The sequence below is a fragment of the Hyperoodon ampullatus genome (genome assembly GCF_949752795.1).
Source record: "Hyperoodon ampullatus genome assembly, chromosome: 3".
NCBI lineage: Eukaryota > Metazoa > Chordata > Mammalia > Artiodactyla > Ziphiidae > Hyperoodon > Hyperoodon ampullatus.
Window position 1 is genome coordinate 5,715,268 of NC_136916.1, and position 21,547 is coordinate 5,736,814.

Consider the following 21,547-nt stretch of genomic DNA (forward strand, 5'->3'; position numbering starts at 1 on the left):
AGAACAAAACTGTATAAGAAAATCATCATTCAATAGAAAGCGAACTAAGCTACGTCACATCATAAGAACAGAGAAGTCACGTATTTATCTGGTATATTCCCCCTCCTGTGACCCAGGGGTCCGTGACTGCGACCTGGGCGCCGGGGACACACAGACCACCAAGTTCTTGCTTTGAGGAGCTCACAATATAGCGGGAGGTACAACCTGTGGGGAAGGGACTCAGGGCAGCAACTTCCAGTAAGTGGAACCGCAATTAAAGAAGCAGCACACTGAGAGAAAATTTACTTGTAGCTTCCCCGGGGCCCATCCTGGTGTACCGCCATCCCCTCGCAAGCGCTGCCCAAACTTCCCGGCTTCCGCCCACACCACTCTGGCTTCGACCTACAAACTGAGCCTGCGCCGAACTAGTGCGCACGCGCCGACTCCAGTCCAGTCGGAATCTCCAACGGGGAGGGAGCTAACCTCGGGTGGGGCGGAGTCTCGAGGCCGAACAGCAAACGTGAATGGTCGGCCCCGAGGCACGCTTTCTTTTGTGGGCGGGGTCTCGCGCTAAGCCGCGTCTAGTAAACTGTTCTCCTAATTAGGGAACGGTCTGGCGCCGGCAGGGCGAGGAGCTGAGAGCGGCCTGGTGTGCGCCTGCGCCGAGTGCCGGGACAGGGCGTGTTCCTCGTTCGGGTGCTCGTTTTGCACAGACCGAGTGCATCTTTCGCCGCCGGAGTGAGCCCTGCAGCAGCCTGTTGTTCCCACGCGCAGCCTGTTAGGTGCAAACCTCCGCAGTGAGTATGTGTGTGGCGTTACCCTTGTGTTTGCTTCTCTCTCCGCGGCGGGAATGGTGCTGGACCCTTCCCACTCCCTGTCCCGCCCTCCCCATCCCCCTCCCTGCCCCTGGACCCTGCCTGCGGGTGCCCAGTTTCCAAGGCCAGGGGAAAACTGGAGAGTGCCAGCCGGGGGTTTCCTCATTTCTCTCTCTGCACCCTCCTGGCCGTCGCCCACGTGCTTTGTTGTTGTCGTTTGGTACAGGTCATGTCCAAGTCTCTGAAAAAGTTGGTGGAGGAGAGCCGGGAGAAGAACCAGCCGGAAGTGGACATGAGTGACCGGGGCATCTCCAACATGCTGGACGTCAACAACGGCTTGTGTAAGTTCTCCGGAGGGCCTTCCCCTCGGAGGAGCTGGACGGGTTTACGAGTTTAAGAAGTCACTGCTGGTGGCGGTGCGAGACGTTGCAGTGGTTTACATCCCACCCGCTGCTTGGCTGCTTGTAAACAGCACTTGTCGAGGGCTCAGCTCGGAAAGCTTGCGGTCAGAGTTTGTTGTGTCCCAGCTGGAAAACGGACACGAGCCAGGTTAAGTATCCCCGGACCGTGGCTGCTGGACCTCATCAGTTCTCCAGGCTGATTGATGGCCTTCGGGTGGGCTTACCACACAGTTTACTAAAGAGCCACTTGGTGTTTTAATGGAAAATTAGTTCTGAATTATTTTTCCATTAATATAGTCTTAATATAGTCTCCTATGTAGCCTTGAACAAATGCCCCACGGAAATGACCTGATAAGTGTGTTTGCACCTGGAGCTAGTTAAACATTTCTTGACTCATTACCTTTTTCTGGGTTTATTGTCCTCACTTCGTTCAGGCTTTTGTTACCTCCCCCCTGTGCTATTGTGTCTTTCTGACTTTCCCTCTTGCCTCCAGTTTTACTGCCCCTGTTGCTTTCCTGTAACGTGCATCTTATTGCAACTCTCTCCTTTAAACCGGGGATTGCAAATTCAGATGTCTTCAGGGGCCAGGTGAGGATGGTCATGAATTCCATAATAGGTATCTCATCTGAAGGGGGCATCTGCTACACCTGCTGCTTAGATCCAAACAGTTGTCACCACTTGGGGATGTTGGCCCAGTGTTGCCAGATTTTTGTTTTTTTTTCTATGAAGCCAAGAATCCAGATTTTTATATAAAATTTTCTAATTTTTAGATATTGACAGTTAATTCCAACACATTAGAGGTGAAATCAAGCTCTTCTTCAGGTTGATTGTGGCTGAAGTTTGGACCTTCTGGTTGTCCATTACCAATGGTAATGTTCCATGTTCCTTGCGGTGACCTGTTCCTTTCTGAATCTGACTACAGCCTACCTTAGCGCCTGTTCCTTGCATGCATCTGGCATCCCAGCCATAATGAACTGATGGTCCTTTCTGAGCCAGGGCATTCCTTTCCGTCTTTGTGCCTTTAGAAGTATCCTTTCCTCCCTGTCCACCCCCTTCACCCCAGATCCTTTTACTTACCTGTCAAGAGTCAGCTCAGATGCTACAGCCTGTGTGAAGCCTTCTCAGTGAAGTTGGACACACTTTGCTTCATGACCCTTTTTTTTTTGGCTGCGCTGTGCGGGGCCTGCGGCATCTTAGTTCCCCGGGCAGGGATCGAACCCGTGTCCCCTGTAGTGGAAGCTCGGAGTCTTAACCACTGGACCACCAGGGAAATCCCGCTTCATGACGCTTGTTACACAGGATTGTGATGTGTACTTAATCCAGGCGTCTTTCTTCCCCACTGGGAGGCCCAGGGGAACTAAAGCAGTGCAGTATTCCTGTGTGCCTTGTTTATTCTAGTGCTTGGAACACAGTAGGTGCTCTGAAATGTTTGACGGATGAAGGAGAGAAAGAGGGATTAGGCCTGCGAGCTGATGAGATCCAGACCAGGATGTGACACTGGAGAAGAAGGGGGGATGTCCAGGAGACCCTAAAAGATGACGGGTTGCTTGTCAGGCCTGGAGAGAGCACAGTCAAAGTTACCGTGAATCCGTGGTTTGCGCCTGGGACAGAGATTGGGGTTGGTGCCATTGATACATCTCTGCAAAAGGCAAGGGGATGAAAAGCTGTAGGTGATTTGCGTTTGGTAATCCTTAGGAAGACACCTGCCATTAAGTTTAGCTTTTGTACGAATGAGCATTTCAGGCTCCTGGTCTGTGCTGGCCTCTCTCAGTCGTCGTGGCTTCTTGGTGGCAGCAGGTGTCTCAGGTGATGGACCGGCAGTTGCAGATCTGGATGGGTCCCCGTACTGCCCCTGCCGTGCTGGGATCATGATGGTCACTGGGGGCACAGCTGCGTCAGAGGAAGGGGATGGGGGGAAGAGGATGGAAGCAGGAGGCCTGGCTCCGCTGTGCCCTTTGGTCCCATGGGTTTCTGCCCCTCAGGGCTCTTTCTCATGGGCTTGAAAAAAGGTTGCTTTCACTAGAGGAACTGTATACTCCTCAGCTTTGAAGAGGATTCTCTCTGTAATATTTATAAGTAGGGAGAGTGGTGTGGCTATTTCAGTTCAGTTGCTTTATCTCTTTGAAGCCTTGGCTTTTATTGAAGAAGAAAAGATAGCCACTTGCTTCCTGAAAGAGCTCTTTCCGGTGTAATATTAGGTGCTGAAAAGCGAGGTCATTCTTACTGTTTTCCCAAAGAAGTCACTTCAGGAAGAGCAAGAGTGCTTCTTGGGGAGTTTAGTGGAAGTGAATTTGGAAATCCCACCTCCTCAGGCCTCTGGAGTGTGGTAGACCCAAGGAAAGAGTCCCTGCTTTCTGCTAAAACTCCCCGACTTCTGGAATCTGAGGCTCCCAGGATGCCTTCAGGATCCCATCCTCCACTGGGGCTCATTTATCAGTAGTGTACATAACATTATGTAGTTTAATATCTTATATATTAAAGTATTTGCCATGATCACCTTAGCTGTAGTATAAGGATTCCCATAGTTTTTTTTTTTTTTTTTTTTTGCGGTACGAGGGCCTCTCACTGTCACGGCCTCTCCCGTTGCGGAGCACAGGCTCCGGACGCGCAGGCTCAGCGGCCATGGCTCACGGGCCCAGCCGCTCCGCGGCATGTGGGATCTTCCCGGACCGGGGCACAAACCCATGTCCCCTGCATCGGCAGGTGGACTCTCAACCACTGCGCCACCAGGGAAGCCCTACCTTTGTGTTTTTAAACATCTTGGCCTGGGCAGTCCTTACCCTTTCTCTCTCCAGCCTCCCTCCTCCCAGCCATGTGAATTAATGCTTGTTGAGGAAAGAGATGACTTTCTGTCCATGTGACTCCATTCACATGTGTCACCTCCTCCGAGAAGCTCCCCAGGACTAAATTTTAACCCACCATCCCCTCCAGCCTGGCTTAAACGTCTTTTCTGGGCCCTGCGTGCGCACCTCTGTTATTTCTGTACTTGGCATTTGGGAACAATTTATTGAAGAAGGTTGCTGTCCTCAGTTAAGAATTCAGGTGCGCTGGGGTAGAAAGCATAGCACAGGAGAGAGGGACACAGCCTCTGGCTTCACTGTAACTTCATCACCTCTTTGAAGGTCCTGTCTCCAAATGCAGTTTCACTCTGAGGGCTTCAACGCAGGACTTGAGGGGGCCGCAGCTGAGCCCATCACGTCTGCATCAGAGATTCTGAATGGTGCACACGTGAGTGCTTACGTGGTGGTAAGCGCTTCTCGCGTCAGCCTTTGGTGCAGGTGATCAGCATCAGCGTCTTACAGATGAGCAGTCAGGAGGTCGAGAAAGCCCCAGCGTCACACGGTAGACACACCGACAGCTTTGTCCTGTAACCCTGTGCGGTGTGGTTTCCCACCCCGGCTCAGGCCTTAAGGAGTGATGCCTTCCAGGGCTAAGCGGGGCTGGTGGGCCTCACCTCATGCCAGTCAGTTTCAGAATTCTTTAAAAACACTGTGCTGGGGGCTTCCCTGGCGGTCTAGTGGTTAAGACTCCATGCTTCCACTGCAGGGGGGCATGGGATCGATCCCTGGTCGCGGAACTAAGATCCCGCATGCCGCGCAGTGTGGCCAAAAAAAAAAAAAAAAAAAAATGTGGTGTGGGTATAAAAACAGACATATAGACCAATGGAATAGAATAGAGAGTCCAGAAATAAACCGTGGCATTAAAAAAACCAAAAAAACAACACTGTGCTAGGCTAAGAAAATGCATCATTCTTCCAGTCTGCCAGCTTGGAAGCTTAGGTTTATCACATTGTTCCAGGGCTTTAGCCGTCGAAGAAAACAGTAGAGGCAACTTGGTCTCTATCTGGTCAGGGTTAACTCTGAACCCTCCCCATTTCCTTAGGCTTTTCTGAAAGACTATTAATTTTAACTGGATTTAATAGCAGATGTGGGATTTTTTATACTGTACATTAATTCATTTTTTTCTATCTTTAAACTTAGAACAGTAGCTTAAAACCCTCTATGAAGTATGGTGCTGGTGAAGGTTCTCTTGGGGCAGTATTGGTTCATGCATCACAACAGAATAAACCTGAGTTGAATGAAATGGTAACTGTAGTTGTAGTTTACCGGTACGTCACAAAGAGCCTTTCATTTAATACGTCTCTCTGTGTACCTGTTAACGATTCCTCCAGACTCAGAATAGTTCTTAAGGGTAAGGTGGGCCAAATGAAAGGCACACCTCAGACCAGCTAGTGAACTGGAGGGGGTCTTGGCCTCTTGGTTTTTCAGAGCACAGCACAGAGCAGAGATTGGTGACATGGTGTACACCCTCAGTGTACAAGTGGCTGTTTTGCAGATATTTACATACATAGTTGATTTTTCAGAGCTGTAAATATTTCAGTCTTCAGGCCTTGTGAAAGATGCCTGTTTAACCTGTTACGTATTCTACAAATTGTGTACTCTTTATTAGAAAAGGATAAAAATAATAGATAATTTTAAAATTTCTATATGGAGTGAATATTAATCCACACGCACACGTGTGCCGGGCATTGTACGTGGCTCTCCATGTGGATTATTTCCTTTAAGCCTCACGGTTTCATTAGGATTCTTATCATCATCATCATCATCCTTATCACCCAGTTTATAGCACAGAGACGTTGAGAACCTAAGTACCTTGCTCCAGGTCACACGCTAATAAGTAAAAATTATTACTTATTAATAAGGAAAAATTATTTTGGAATCTTGGCCACACTCCTTGCTAACTTGGTGATCTTGGACAAGATACTATACCTCTCTGAGCTTCCCTTTCTTCATTTTGTATAACTTCTGGGGATGGCAACTCTACGTCACAAGCTTGCTTTGAAATGTTTTACTATTAATTTAAAAAGGCTTCGCATAATATGCCACTACTTCTACAAACGGGTACAAATATGGCACTTATTATGTGTCAGGCCCTGCTCACTACCTTTAATGTATATTAACTCACTGAATTGTGTTTACTAAGTGTTTTTCAGCTTTATTTTCAAAGCAGCATTGTGAGGTATTTTTATTATCTCCATTTACAGATGAGGCACAGAGAGGTTAATAACTTGGTCAAGAACACAGAGCTAATGAGGCAGAATGGCCAATAATCTGTGCTCCTAACCATTGTGCAACACTGCTTCCTCTAAATGAACTTTCCGGATAAAAATTGGTTACATGGTTGATTGGCTGAACAGAGAAAGAGGAAGGATAGTTGTTGGGAAACAACAGCAAAGAAGGAACAAAAGAGTGGGATCAATAGCCCAAGTGGAAAGGTTGACCTTGGAAGGATGAAGGACAAGAGTCAGGATTTGCAGCCAGGCGCTCAGACTCCAGAAGCTGTGTTGTTAGCTCGTGCTTGCTTTTTTTTTTTTTGCAGTACGCGGGCCTCTCACTGCTGTGGCCTTTCCCGTTGCGGAGCACAGGCTCCAGACGCGCAGGCTCAGCGGCCATGGCTCACGGGCCCAGCCGCTCCGCGGCATGTGGGATCTTCCCGGACCGGGGCACGAACCCGTGTCCCCTGCATCGGCAGGCGGACTCTCAACCACTGCGCCACCAGGGAAGCCCCTGCTCATGCTTCCTTGCCTTACTCATGTCACTAACGTTTTTGACAGCCAGGTGCACGTATGAAGGCACAGCCGCTAATTCAGCAAGCATCCCCTGAGGGCCTCCTGGCGGCCTGGTCCCGGAAGCCGCGTCCCTGCCCTGCATGGGCTGCTGAGTCTGTATCCATTGAGGAATGCGTTCAGGGATGCTGACCCTCCCCTGCTCTTGCCCGCGGGGCCGAGGAAACAGGAAGCTGCTTCTTCCCCAAACACTTAACACACTCTTTAAAAAAAATCCATTTCAAGAAGCCTTTACTGAAGTGCTCCTATAGATAAGCGCACATGTAACTGTACAGTGTGACAGATTTTCAAAGCAAGAAACAGAACACAGCGGGCATGTCCCAGGCACTAGCCCCCCAGGACAGGGTCCTGACTGACGGCATAGATTCTCTTTGCCTGTCGATGTGCATCGTTCAAAGGAAAGAGGGTTCACAGTGCACACTCTTCACTGTCTGGTTCTTACGCTCAGCATCTTGTTCACGAGCTTCATTCGTGTTGTGACACTGGTTACAGATCCAGGGTGTGACTGCCAAGTTCAGGCATCCGTTCTGCCATTGATGGATGTCCGTGTCACTCCCAGGCTAGGGCTGTCCCCCGTGGTGCTGCTGTGGCCATGTGAACACACATTTTCCTTTCTGTTGGTTACAGACTAGGGGTGGAATTACTGAGTCATGGGGTGTGCTCTTGTGTACGCTTTAAAATGGAGGCAGGAATCACCAAAATGGGGAAGACGTTTGAAACTTAGATGTCCGGCAAAGGCTGAACGTGCTTGATGCAGAATGAGCAGAGGTGCTGGCCAGGCCTCACGAGGTGCTCACTCAGCGCACCGGCCTCTTCCCAGAGAAATGACTCACACCTCCAGCTCTTCTCTGAGAATTAGCTTGCTCACAGATCGGTATCGTCTATACCAGCTGCTGGCAAACTTGTCTGGTTTTTAGACTCACCTAGGGAATGTTTAAACATTCCAGTGCTCAGGCTGCACCCCAGACCAATTCAAGGGGAAACTCTGAACATGGAAGCAGGTGTCAGAAATTTTGCTCTTTAAAATAATATGTTTTCGGGCTTCCCTGGTGGCGCAGTGGTTGAGGGTCCGCCTGCCGATGCAGGGGACACGGGTTCGTGCCCCGGTCCGGGAAGATCCCACATGCCGCGGGGCGGCTGGGCCCGTGAGCCATGGCCGCTGAGCCTGTGCATCCGGAGCCTGTGCTCCGCAACGGGAGAGGCCACAACAGTGAGAGGCCTGCGTACCGCAAAAAAAAAAAAAAAAAAAAAAAAAAAAATATATATATATATATGTTTTCATCCATGCACACCACCGCCTCGCAGCCACAGTCCTTGTTCAAGTGCAGACTGTTCATTTTCAGCCTGTGGGAACCTCTTGTCGTTGGCTTTCCCATCCAGTGGACGTGAGCAAAGAGTAACAAGCTGTTCCCGGTGTGTCTGCGAATTCCCATCCTGGACCTGGAATCAGCTGTCCTCATAGAAACCCTGTTTTTGTTTGTCTGTCTTAGTGGGCAATATTTTGGGACCACAATCTGGGCTCCAGGGGTGCTCATTTTTCCTGGGTCGTTCATGGTCTTTAGGCATTTTTAGCAGACAGAGCTAAAAAAAAAAAACCAGTATATACACAAACACACACACACACATATGTGTGTATATATATGCAATATATGTATCTGTAGGTATATACAGATACATATATACACATATATGAAGATTAAAATATCTAACGAGTTCATACTGGTAGGTCCAATTCAAATATGGGACTGTAAGTCTCTTATTTAACTTCCTTCACACTAGTCTCTACTTTTCTTCCACTCTGAGAATCCTGATTGTCAGAGATACACATGATGATAGACTATCTCACAGTTACTTATTTGGTACATTGCACACAAATAGTAATGCTAATATTACCAGCGCTGGTATTGCTGAAAAGAGTCGTTTTGTGCGTATTCTATCCCCATTCTCCTCCTTTTTTTGTTTGTTTTATTATACTTCACTTTTTTTACAGCAGTTTCCCCTGTTGTTAACCCTCCAAAGTTTCCCCTGTTGTTAACATCTGGCATTCATTCGAGTGATACTTTTGTTGCAGTTGATGAAGCAGCATTGATACATTATTATTCACTAAAATCCGCAGTTTACATTGTTGTCCCCTGGTTGTGCTGTAACACACTATGGCTTTTAACAGATGCATAATATCTTACAGAGTAGTTTCACTGTCCTAAATACCCTCTGTGTTCTACTTGTTTTTCCCTCTCTTCCTCATTACCTCCTGTTGAACCCCAGGCAACCACTGAAATTTTACAACTCTATAGTTTTGCCTTTCCCAGAATGTGATATAGTTGAAATCATATAGTACATAATCTTTACAGAAAGCCTTCTTTGACTTAGCAATATGAGTGTAAGTTTCTTCTGTGTCTTGTCTTGGCTCCATAGCTCGTATTTTTTATTATTGGTTAAAATTCCATTGTCTGAACGCACCACAGTTTTTTTGTCCTTTCACATACTGAAGGACATCTTGGTTGCTGTCACATTTTGTCAGTTTGCCGCTATAAACATCCATGTGCAGATTTTTGTGTGAGCAAAGGAACAGAATTGCTGGATCGTGAGGTAAGAGTATTTTTGGTGTAATAAGAAACCACTGTCTTCCAAAGTGGCTGCACCATTTCGTACATCCCCAGGCAGTGAATGAGAGTTCCTGTGGCTCCACACCCTTGTCAATATTTGGTGCTGTCAGTATTCTGGATTTTGGCCATTCTGATAGGTGTGTAGCGGTATGTTGTTTTCAATGGGCAGTTCCTCAATGGTGTGTCATGTGGAAAATCTTTTCATATGGTTGTTTGCCCTCTGTATATCTTCTTTGATGAGGTGTCTGTTAAGGTCTTTGGCCCATTTTTTAATTGGGATGTTTGTTTTCTTATTGTTGGATTTAAAAACTTCTTTGTGTACTTTGGAAAGAAGTCCTATATCAGATGTGTGTTTTGCAAAAATTTTGTCTTAGCCTGTGGCTCTTGTTTTTCCCTTTTATTAACATTGTCTTTCATAGAGGAGAAGTTTTTAATTTTAATGAAGTCCCAGCCAGTTAACACCTTTTTTTTTTTTTTTTTTTTGGATAGTGCTTTTGGTGTTGTATCTAAGAAGTCATTACCAGATCAAGGGCTGCCTAGATTTTCTCCTGTGTTGTATTCTAGGACTTTATGCTTTTGCATTTTACACTATGAACCACTTTGAGTCAATATTTGTCAAAGATGTAAGTTCTGTGTCTAGATTCTTTTTTTTTTTCTTATGTAGATGTCAAATTCCAGCACCATTTGTTGAGATTATCCTTTTTCCATTGAATTGCCTTTGCTCCTTTGTCAGACACCAGTTGACTGTATATGTGTGGGTCTGTTTCTGGGCACTCTTCTGTTCCAGTGATGTCTTTGTTTTTTTCTATTGGCGGCTGTGGATTTATATAGTAAGTTTTGAGTTGGGACGTGTCAATTTTCTGAGTTTGTTTTTCTTTTTCAATATTTTATTGCTATTTTGGGTCTTTTGCCTTTCCATATAAATTTTAGAATCGGTTTGTCGCCATTCACAAAATAAACTTGCTGTGGTTTTCATTGGGATTGCACTGAATCTCTAGATCAAGTCAGGAAGAACAGGCTAGCCAGGGGTGGGACTGAACGTTCCAGCCCTGGCAACCAGCCCCCATCCTTTAGAAACTTCTGAAAGTCACCTCATTAATATAACAAAGACACCTTTGTTTAGATTCATTGTGGTAAAGCCTCCTGTTTGGGTGTTGTTTAATACCTCTAGAGTTGATATAAGGAGAGAGTATTGTGTCCTGACTCAAAGCACCAACTTTGGAGCCATGGTCTATATTAATTATCCCACTTTGCTGTTTATTTGTAACATGCCCTTAGATCACTTCCTGTCTTTGTACGTCAATTTCCTCATTGATAAAATGGGAAAAATCTGCTGCCCCTCAAATAAAAGATGACGTCTGTGTAGCAGAGTAGGTACCTCAAAATGATCCTCAGGATCCGTCATTAGGACATTTTGCATTTGTTACGCTGAGGCACAGGCTGTTCTCTGGTTGGGCGGGGGGTTGGGGCTGAAGAGTCTAATGGGCCTTTGGGCGGGAGTGGAGGCGTGCATGCCCTCAGGGGCACATCTGTTTGCTGGATCTGTGTGTGTGGCAGGCGGGGAGAGAGGCTGGTGGCAGAGGCTGGGGCAGGATTGTGGGAAGAGATGGAGGGGGACCCCGTGGATGATCAGAAAACAGGTACCGAGATTTGAGCGGGGGGCAGCTGATGACAGGTGTCAGTCCAGTAGACTAGGGATCTGGGACTGGACAGGGCAGCCCTTGGAGGTCAGGGTAAGGGGTGGCTTGGGGGGAGCAGACGATGGCCGGGGCAAAAGCAATGCAGGGCGGCCTGCGAGACCACATCGCGTGCTGGGTGTGGGTGCCGGCTGGTGGCCCAGCGGCCCTCAGACACGTGGTGCCTGTCAGAGGACCTACAGCACTTTGAGCTCGGAGAGCCACCCGGCCCTGTGGAAGAACGTCAGAGATTCCGGCTCTTCCTGCTTCTGAAGCCACCAGGGAAAAGCATGGCTCTTGGGTTGAGGGTAAGAAGCGTGGAGGGAGGTTGAGCAGGGGGCAGAGAGAAGCCCACCCTCAGCTCCCACGCAGCGGCCTTCTCTGTTGGCAGGGACACAGGGAAGGTGAGAACAGAGCGGTTGGTCTGAAGTGGAGGGTGTGCATGTGTGACGTTGCCCATCTTCATTTGGGGGGAAAAAATGAACCAGTGGACTAAGGCTCCTTTTTATCTTATTTGTATTTGCCTAGTAGAAAAATACGGTCAGAACTAATCAGATTCTTGTTGGGAAACAGCTTTTAAAGGGTCCTGTCTACTTACTAGTGCTGAAACCTCAGGCAGGTTACCTAACCTCTCTGGGCCTCATTTTTCTCACCTAAAATTGGGAGGGAGGGAGGGCGGGCTTCCCTGGTGGCACAGTGGTTAAGAATCCGCCTGCCAATTCAGGGGACAAGGGTTCAAGCCCTGGTCCGGGAAGATCCCACATGCCGTGGAGCAACTAAGCCCATGCGCCACAACTACTGAGCCTGTGCTCTAGAGCCCGTGAGCCACAACTACTGAAGCCCACGCACCTAGAGCCCATGCTCTGCAACAAGAGAAGCCACCGCAACGAGAAGCCCATGCACCGCAACGAAGAGTAGCCCCCACTTGCCCTAACTAGAGAAAGCCTGCGGACAGCAACAAAGATCCAACGCAGCCAAAAATAAATTTTTAAAAAAATGCAAAAAAAGAAAAATAAAATTAGGAGGGAGGCAGAGAATAATAGTGCAGTCTGTTAGCGTTATTGTGAGGAATACATGAGGTAATAAAGTTCTTAGAACTGTGGCTGCCACATTTTAAGTGTTTGGTAAACATTAGCGGTTGTGGTTATTATTTTAACATTTTTTAAACATCTTTATTGGAGTATAATTGATTTACAATGGTGTGTTAGTTTCTGCTGTATAACAAAGTGAATCAGCTATACATATCCATATATCCCCATATCTCCTCCCTCTTTCGTCTCCCTCCCACCTTCCCTATCCCACCCCTCTAGGTGGTCACAAAGCACTGAGCTGATCTCCCTGTGCTATGCGGCTGCTTCCCACTAGCTATCTATTTTACATTTGGTAGTGTACATATGTCCATGCCACTCTCTCACTTCGTCCCAGCTTACACTTCCCCCTCCCTGTGTCCTCAAGTCCATTCTCTACGTCTGTGTCTTTATTCCTGTCCTGCCCCTAGGTTCTTCAGAACCTTTTTTTTTTTTTAGATTCCATATACATGTGTTAGCATATGGTATTTGTTTTTCTCTTTCTGACTTACTTCACTCTGTAGGACAGACTCTGGGTCCATCCACCTCACTACAAATAACTCAATTTCATTTCTTTTTATGGCTGAGTAATATTCCATTGTATATATGTGCCACATCTTCTTGATCCATTCATCTGTCGATGGACACTTAGGTTGCTTCCATGTCCTGGCTATTGTAAATAGTGCTGCAGTGAACAGTGTGGTACATGCATGACTCTTTGAATTATGGCTTTCTCAGGGTATATGCCCAGTAGTGGGATTGCTGGGTCATATGGTAGTCGTATTTTTAGTTTTTCAAGGAACCTCCATACTGTTCTCCATAGTGGCTGTATCACTTTACGTTCCCACCAACAGTGCAAGAGTGTTCCCTTTTCTCCACACCCTCTCCAGCATTTATTGTTTGTAGATTTTTTGATGATGGCCATTCTGACTGGTGTGAGGTGATACCTCATTGTAGTTTTGATTTGCATTTCTCTAATGATTAGTGATGTTGAGCATCCTTTCATGTGTTTGTTGGCAATCTGTATATCTTCTTTGGGGAAACGTCTATTTAGGTCTTCTGCCCATTTTTGGATTGGGTCGTTTGTTTTTTTGATTTTGAGCTGCATGAGCTGCTTGTATATTTTGAAGATTAATCCTTTGTCAGTTGCTTCATTTGCAAATATTTTCTCCCATTCTGAGGGCTGTCATTTTGTCTTTTTTATGGTCTCCTTTGCTGTGCAAAAGCTTTTAAGTTTCATTAGGTCCCATTTGTGTATTTTTGTTTTTATTTCCATTTCTCTAGGAGGTGGGTCAAAAAGGATCTTGCTGTGATTTATGTCATAGAGTGTTCTGCCTATGTTTTTCTCTAAGAGTTTGATAGTGTCTGGCCTTACATTTAGGTCTTTAATCCATTTTGAGTTTATTTTTGTGCATGGTGTTAGGGAGTGTTCTAATTTCATTCTTTTACATGTAGCTGTCCAGTTTTCCCAGCACCACTTACTGAAGAGGCTGTCTTTCTCCACTGTATATTCTTGCCTCCTTTATCAAAGATAAGGTGGCCATATGTGCGTGGGTTTATCTCTGGGCTTTCTGTCCTGTTCCATTGATCTATATTTCTGTTTTTGTGCCAGTACCATATTGTCTTGATTACTGTAGCTTTGTATTATTGTCTGAGGTCAGGGAGCCTGATTCCTCCAGCTCCATTTTTCTTTCTCAAGATTGCTTTGGCTATTCGGGGTCTTTTGTGTTTCCATACAAATTGTGAAATTTGTTGTTCTAGTTCTGTGAAGAATGCCCTTGGTAGTTTGATAGGGATTGCATTAAATCTTTAGATCGCTTTGGGTAGTATAGTCATTTTCACAATGTTAATTCTTCCAGTCCAAGAACATAGTATATCTTCCCATCTGTTTGTATCATCTTTAATGTCTTTCATCAGTGTCTTATAGTTTTCTGCCTACAGGTCTTTTTCTGCTTAGGTAGATTTATTCCTAGGTATTTTATTCTTTTTGTTGCAATGGTAAATGGGAGTGTTTCCTTAATTTCTCTTTCACATTTTTCATCATTAGTGTATAGGAATGCAAGAGATTTCTGTGCATTAATTTTGTATCCTGCTACTCTACCAAATTCATTGATTAGCTCTAGTAGTTTTCTGGTAGCATCTGTAGGATTCTCTATGTATAGTATCATGTCATCTGCAAACAGTGACAGTTTTACTTCTTCTTTCTGATTTGCATTGCTTTTATTTCTTTTTCGTCTCTGATTGCTGTGGCTAATACTTCGAAAACTATGTCCAATACTAGTGGTGAGAGTGGGCAATCTTGTCTTGTTCCTGATCTTAGAGGAAATGGTTTCAGTTTTTCACCATTGAGAATGATGTTGGCTGTGGGTTTGTTGTATATGGCCTTTATCATGTTCAGGTAGGTTCCCTCTATGCCTACTTTCTGGAGGGTTTTTATCATAAGTGGGTGTTGAATTTTGTTGAAAGCTTTCTCTGTATCTATTGAGATGATCATATGGTATTTCTCCTTCAAATTGTTAATATGGTGTATCACATTGATTGATTTGCGTGTATTGAAGAATCCTTGCGTTCCTGGGATAAACCCCACTTGATCATGGTGTATGATCCTTTTAATGTGCTGTTGGATTCTGTTTGATAGTATTTTGTTGAGGATTTTTGCATCTATGTTCATCAGTGATATTGGCCTGTAGTTTTCTTTCTTTGTGGTATCTTTGTCTGGTTTTGGTATCAGGGTGACGGTGGCCTTGTAGAATAAGTTTGGGAGTGTTCCTCCCTCTGCTATATTTTGGAAGAGTTTGAGAAAGATAGGTGTTAGCTCTTCTCTAAATGTTTGATAAAATTGTCTGTGAAGCCATCTGGTCCTGGGCTTTTGTTTGTTGGAAGGTTTTTAATCACAGTTTCAATTTCAATGCTTGTGATTGGTCTGTTTACATTTTCTGTTTCTTCGTGGTTCAGTCTCAGAAGGTTGCGCTTTTCTAAGAATTTGTCTGTTTCTTCCAGGCTGTCCATTTTATTGGCATAGAGTTGCTTCTAGTAGTCTCTCATGATCCTTTGTGTTTGTGCAGTGTCAGTTGTTATATTTTAACATTTTTTATTCTAATGAGTGGTTATAAAGTCTCCAGTGTTGCATATTGATGTAGGAGGCATTACATGTATATTAGTTCTTTCTTTTCTTCTCTCTTCTGTGTTTCTCACAGAATCAAATAATTTAATTCAGCTTTTCATTTTAAACATGAGGAACTGTGCTCTAGAGAAATCCAGCGATTTTTCATTTTCCTCAGTATTCTCATGGAATTACAGTCCGGGTCTCGCACTGCTTGAAACTTGCTTTTCTAGCTGTGCTTGAGGCCCTTTATGTAACTGTCATATCTATTCAGGATAGAAAGGACTTTCCACTCAGGTTTATGTTCTTTATTGATAGGCATTTCCACCATCTTGAAAAGAACACTCCCCCGCGGTGTGAATATTGTTTTTCCAGTTTAGGAAGAATAAGCTCAAGAGGTAGAATCTGGAAACCTTGGTTAGAGTCTCAGTTCTGATTCTGCGGGAGTGGGGAGTTTGTGGGGAACCTTAGAAAAATCACTTTACCTCTGGGCCACAGTTTCCTTATCTGTAAATTGAGGAGCTGAAGCTTTTTCCTGTAACTGATTTCTAAAAGTACACCTATTTTAGGTTACACAATTAAAACAGTTTATGCTAGAAAAATTATTCGATACAGACAAGTAAAAAAAAAAAAAAAAGCTGGATTCGGGGGAGAAGGTAGGAATGTAGATATAGAATAAAACTGACTCTGGACCTGGAAGCTCTTACTCACCCTGAAAAAACTTTGCAGCATTTGTCTATTGATTGATTGATTGTACGCGGGCCTCCCACCGCTGCGGCCCCTCCCGTTGCGGAGCGCAGGCTCAGCGGCCATGGCTCAGGGGCCCAGCCGCTCCGCGGCATGTGGGATCTTCCCAGACCGGGGCACGAACCCGTGTTCCCTGCATCGGCAGGCGGACTCCCAACCACTGCGCCACCAGGGAAGCCCCAACTTGCCCTTTTTTTTTTTTTTTTTTTTTGGCGGTACGCGGGCCTCTCACTGCTGTGGCCTCTCCCGTCGCGGAGCACAGGCTCCGGCCGCGCAGGCTCAGCGGCCATGGCTCACGGGCCCAGCCGCTCCGCGGCATGTGGGATCTTCCCGGACCGGGGCAGGAACCCGCGTCCCCTGCATCGGCAGGCGGACTCCCAACCACTGCGCCACCAGGGAAGCCCTGCAGCAGTTCCCTTTTAACGGGAGTTTCGAATCCGCTTGCCTCCTTGTGGTGCTGACATTCTGCCTTGTGTCGTGGTTCTTTATCGCCTCCCCTCATTGCAGAGTGAGCGCCTTGAGGGCAGTACTTGTGTCTCGCGCGTGTTCTCTGTCAACATAACTAAGTCCAGCGCCTGCAAACAGTGTGTAACTCCCGGAGCCTTCGTTCACGTCCTCCTCCTCATTCCCCAGGAGCAGTGAACAGCCGTGAACCTTTGGTAGCTCACTGTATTCTCCTCTTTAATTCTCCCAGACATCTTCAGAATTAAAATTTTTTTCTTTGTCCTTTTTCCTGAAGGAGAGACTGTAAAGTGATGTGTTTGGATGGGGAGGATGTGGGCTCCATGTTGTCAGTAACACGGTGCCTTGGGTCCAGTGTCTTTTGACTTAATGTCCCAGTAGACACCGAAGCCTCAGTCAGTGACCAGCTCATAGGGGTTCTCAGCACGTGTGAATTCTCTGCTCTTATTTACGTAAAGGCAGACGTATCACATTGTTAAAAATCATCCTATATGATAAATTGCTTTCTGTTGAATGAAAAAGCAATTAATTATGCTGAGTGACCATTTATCTGCAAATAGGACTCAGTCAAGTAACCAGTTTTGAAAACTTGCTACCATAGAGTTTCCAACTCACCACAGTAGTTGGTTGGGGAGGAAAGGAAAGCTTTCATACCCTGGTGATTTTTTTTCCCCCTGAAGTTTTAAATTATGAACGAAATTCAAAAGAAATGTTCTTTTATGATTCTGGGTGTGTTGATGAATACGATATTTGTATTATGTCTTGGTCTCAAACGTTTTATTGTCTGCCTTCACTTAAATATACTGTCAGAAGCTGCACGCTGAAGAAGATCTGAATCTGCATCCTTCTAGCAGGGGTGCAGTAACTTCAGCGTGTGACGCGGGCAGGCATTTTAATCACGCATCTTGGAGACACGGGACCCAGAGTGGTCAGCGTGGCTGCGTGGTGCTCACGTGCGGCCTCTCCTGCAGCCCCGCCGAGTCTCTGAATCCGGGTTACTTAGGGCTGTCGCTGTTTCTAGCCTACCGGGAGCCCAAATGGAAAAGCCTTTGGGACCATCCTGTATTTTCAGTTCAAGTGAATTCTTCTTTGTAGTCAACAACTTTGGGAGGAATTGAATTCACAGAGGGTACTGTTTGCAGTGTAATCTGCAGACTTGCACCGAATTTGAAGGCTGCCCACCCTGGAATTGTAACACAAGTCAAAGGTGACCTTCTTTGGACATCCCAGAGGGTATGGCTGTTCTCCCACTGCAATATTTGGTAGCTCAAGAGCTGTCAAAAAGGGGTAAACTAGGGACTTCCCTGGCAGTCCAGTGGTTAAGACGCTGCACTTCAAGGGGCCATGGGTTCGATCCCTGGTGGGGGAACTAAGATCCCTCATGCCGTGTGACAAGACCAAAAAAAATAGTAAACCGTTTGTCTTCTGAAGGTAGCGGTGTCTTTCCGATTGCTTCCATGGGAGCGCAGCCTGTGAAATGAACTGACGGTTACAATTCAGGTTTTGATGGCCAGTGTTCTATAATCTTTCGTCGGGAACCCAAAGATGCCCAGTTGTGACCTGCGACAAGACAAGGTGGCAGAAACTTTCAAGTCCCATATCACTGTGTGCGTTTCCAAGTCTCACTCCCCTTGTCTCATCCTGGCTGTGTTTTTTCCTTCTGGATAGAAACGTCATTCTGTGAAGCTAGAACGTTTTATCCTTTCTAAAGTGCCACCAGAGGCGTAACTTGCTTCTGATTGCCAGACTGAAAACTGGAGAGACAGTTTGCAGTGTGCCACATCATTGTGATATGGTGGGTTATTTTGAAAGTAGGTCTGCCATGTCATCATCTGGTGCTGTGGATTTCATCCTGCTTACTTTTCTTTCCTCACGCTGCCTACTTGATGCTGAAGAAGAAGGAAAGAAAAAAAAGACTGTGTCTGTTTTAAAAAATAACATCTGCTTCCACGTTTTATCTAGAAACCATGATTCTTTTTCTAGGAGTGTTAGCTAGTCCTTTGATTTTTCTGAATATATTCCATTGCAATACCGCCTGCTCAGTCCAGTCCTGTGTCTTCTCTGTTTTCCATCTCTTCACTCAGGTAAGCCTAGAATTGCCTCCATAACCTCCAATTTCCATATATCCTCCAAGTCCAGTTTCAGTGCCTTAAAGCATTTTTGGACGTGTCATCCCACAGTAAATGACGTCTCCTTCTTTTTTTGACTGCACCACAGGGCTTAGTTCCCCGACCAGGGATCAAACCCTGGCCCCCTGCAGTGGAAGCGTGGAGTCCTAACTACTGGACCGCCAGGGAAGTCCTTGTGATGTCTCCTTCTAATCTCCTGTTATCCTTTCAGATACACTTCTCTTGTGCCCACGATCCTTTTATATCTCGCAGTTTAGAATTTTGGTGCATATTCTGTGTCACCTAAATTGAGGGACTGTGTGGCATATCATCCAAACCAGGACAGTTTTGAGAGGGAAAGTGGGCATAATCCAGGACTGTCCCAGTCTAATGAGGATGTACTGTTGACGTTACTTCTAACAGAATCTCCGAGGAAGAGACCATTGACACTCTGAGCGTGCCTGGTAAATATCCAGTTGTGGCTTGCGGGCTCAGTAGTTGTGGCTCGTGGGCTCAGTAGTTGTGGCTCACGGGCTCTAGAGCGCAGGCTCAGTAGTTGTGGCTCACGGGCTCTAGAGCGCAGGCTCAGCAGTTGTGGTGCACGGGCTTAGTTGCTCTGCGGCATGTGGGATCTTCCCGGACCAGGGCTCGAACCCGTGCCCCCTGCACTGGCAGGTGGATTCTTCACCACTGCGCCACCAGGGAAGTCCCCACATACCGTTTCTAAAGGCTAGAGACAGAATGGTATCCAAGGCACGGCAACAGTTAACTGAGTATGCCAACACATTTTCTCAGTTATTTCGCTGACTTTCGGAAGTGCATTCTACTTTGAAAATGCCTCGGCAAAGCGTGGTTTAATATTGCTTTAGGAATTTTAATAACAGTTTGTTGTCACTGTTCTGGTGCCACTGCTTCCTGACAGTTCATGACTGGCAGGACCGTAAGGTCTGATATTCCTGCAGCGGGAGATTTCCCAGTGTGTGGTGAGGGTTAGCAGGGCAGGTCCGTGGGGACAGCCTCATTCCATTTCACCCACATGATTGACCAGGGTGGCTATTGTACTTTTAAATGAGCTGTTCTATTTTGGTAGACCTTTCCTCCTTCTTTCTTAACACTGCAGTTTCCATAGGAAACCCACAGTGGACTCACCATGGCCAAGTGGAGGGGAGTGGCAGGTTACATGAATATGTCTGTTGGTCCTCGGTCTTTGCCCGTCACAGGCTTTGTGATTGATGCTGTGATTTCAATTCTGTCCAACTTAACTGCTCTCCCCGCAGACCCAGCCTGGAGTCCTTTGTTGCCCTAAATATCTCCTCACAGATCTTTTATTAACTTTCTCTTTTCTGCTCTAATTTTTCTCCCTCTTACCTACTTTAGCATGTAGCCCTGTAACAATAATGAGAAAGAAAAATACATCTAGTGGTGTGATCAGGTGAAGCAACAAATGCATTTCTCTTCTCTATTTAAAAAAAAAAAAAGAACTTTCAAACTTCTTCGTTTTCTCCCCTGCTAAATGCTTGTCGAGAAGACAGAATGAAGAGATTGAAAAGGCCCAGCTTTTCCTAATTAAATCTTTCGTTGTGAATATGAGCTGGGAGAAGAGCAAAGTTTTTTTCTTTTTAATTATGGTAGTTGTGATATTTTAGGAAAAATTACGGCAGGAGGCGATCAGATGGTCAGGGGTTTTTTGCTTTTGTAATCAGAATTGATTTCTGTGACACTCCAATAGAGTGGTTCGCTAGTGCGAGAGGCTGCTAGTTGGCTGCCAGTTTTGGTTTGCCCCATCTGTGTGGGTTATAAAACCCCTAATTGTATCTGACATGTGGTCACTGGGAATCCAGGCTATGTTTCCCCACCTCTTTTGCATCTAGGCATCACTGTATTACAAAATGTTGATTAATTGCTTGTAAATGGAAGTGCCACACGCAATTTCTTGGAAGAATTGTAAAGGAGGATGGCTTTTTTCCCCTTTCCGTCTTCCTAAGGGGAATGCAGCCACGATGGCTAAGCTCAGGCAGCCTTTTTGGAGCATGAGGCGGGATCCATGAATGGCTGAGCAACAAGATACCAGGAACCTCTGGACTGCCCGTGTGTAAGTGAGAGAGAAACTCTTGTGTAACTCCTGTTATTTGTGGTTTGTTCTCCTAGGATACTGACCACTGTCTTAACTCGTATATCTCTGAATCTGTTTCATCTGGTTTTGCATGAGGACAGCTCTTGGAGATTTTTTGTTTTCGTATCAGACTCTATGCCTCAGAGGTAAAGGAATGCTTTATCTGGTGGACAAGAACAGTCTTAACTCTTACAAATACAAATGTGTGAGATGTTCTGCAGTGTCTAGAATCTAACTTGTCATGTAAGAAGCCATCATGGTGATGCTTTTAAAATCACAAAAATGCTCTTCCCCTGTGCTTTGCCTTTCTCTTCCTCCTCCCCTAAGGTTTCAATCCCGAAGCCAGTAAGTGCAACAGGAAAAGAGGCATTCAGGTGTTGGGGGGTGGGTGTGGTGGCCCAGAGCAGGGTGGGGAGCCTGGCTTGGGGGGTCCAAGCCCAAAAGCAGGACCAGGGCCAGGAGGTTGGAGGTGCAAGTGAGGAGGGTGAACCGGGCAGGTGTCCAGGTAGGAAGAAGGAGCATGGGGAGATGGGTTCCTGCATTAATACACGGGTGCATAGTTGAGAGAACCCAGAAGGTTCCTCAAAGCCCACTCACCCAGGGAGTTAATGAGGGCACAGGACATAGCTTAGCAGGGGTTAGAAAGCACAGACGAACGTCAGGGTTCCCAGGGGCTCACTGGCGCAGCCCCCCAGGCTCGTTTCTTGGTTGCTCAGGGCATACTTTATCTCCAGGTAAGAACTTTCAAGACATAGTCAGCGAGTCTGGGTGTTGGGAGTGCGTGGACAGAAATGTCTAGCACTGTCTTCTGTGCCTGACTGGTCAGGTGCCTCTAACCAGGTAT

At 46.1% G+C, this 21,547-nt stretch overlaps 1 protein-coding gene across 4 annotated transcripts in view; it reads left to right on the forward strand.

Annotated features, from left to right (window-relative positions):
• Nucleotides 1-1,023: 1,023 nt before the first annotated feature.
• The window catches only part of RSU1 (Ras suppressor protein 1), a gene marked incomplete at both ends in the record, with an annotated part of 196,290 nt that continues 175,766 nt past the window's right edge, over nucleotides 1,024-21,547 (forward strand). For all 4 annotated transcript variants that reach the window (XM_079700872.1, XM_079700873.1, XM_079700875.1 and 1 more), the window contains one exon: nucleotides 1,024-1,135. In XM_079700872.1, the coding sequence (XP_079556998.1) occupies nucleotides 1,024-1,135 (112 nt within the window). The remainder of the gene's footprint in view (nucleotides 1,136-21,547) is intronic.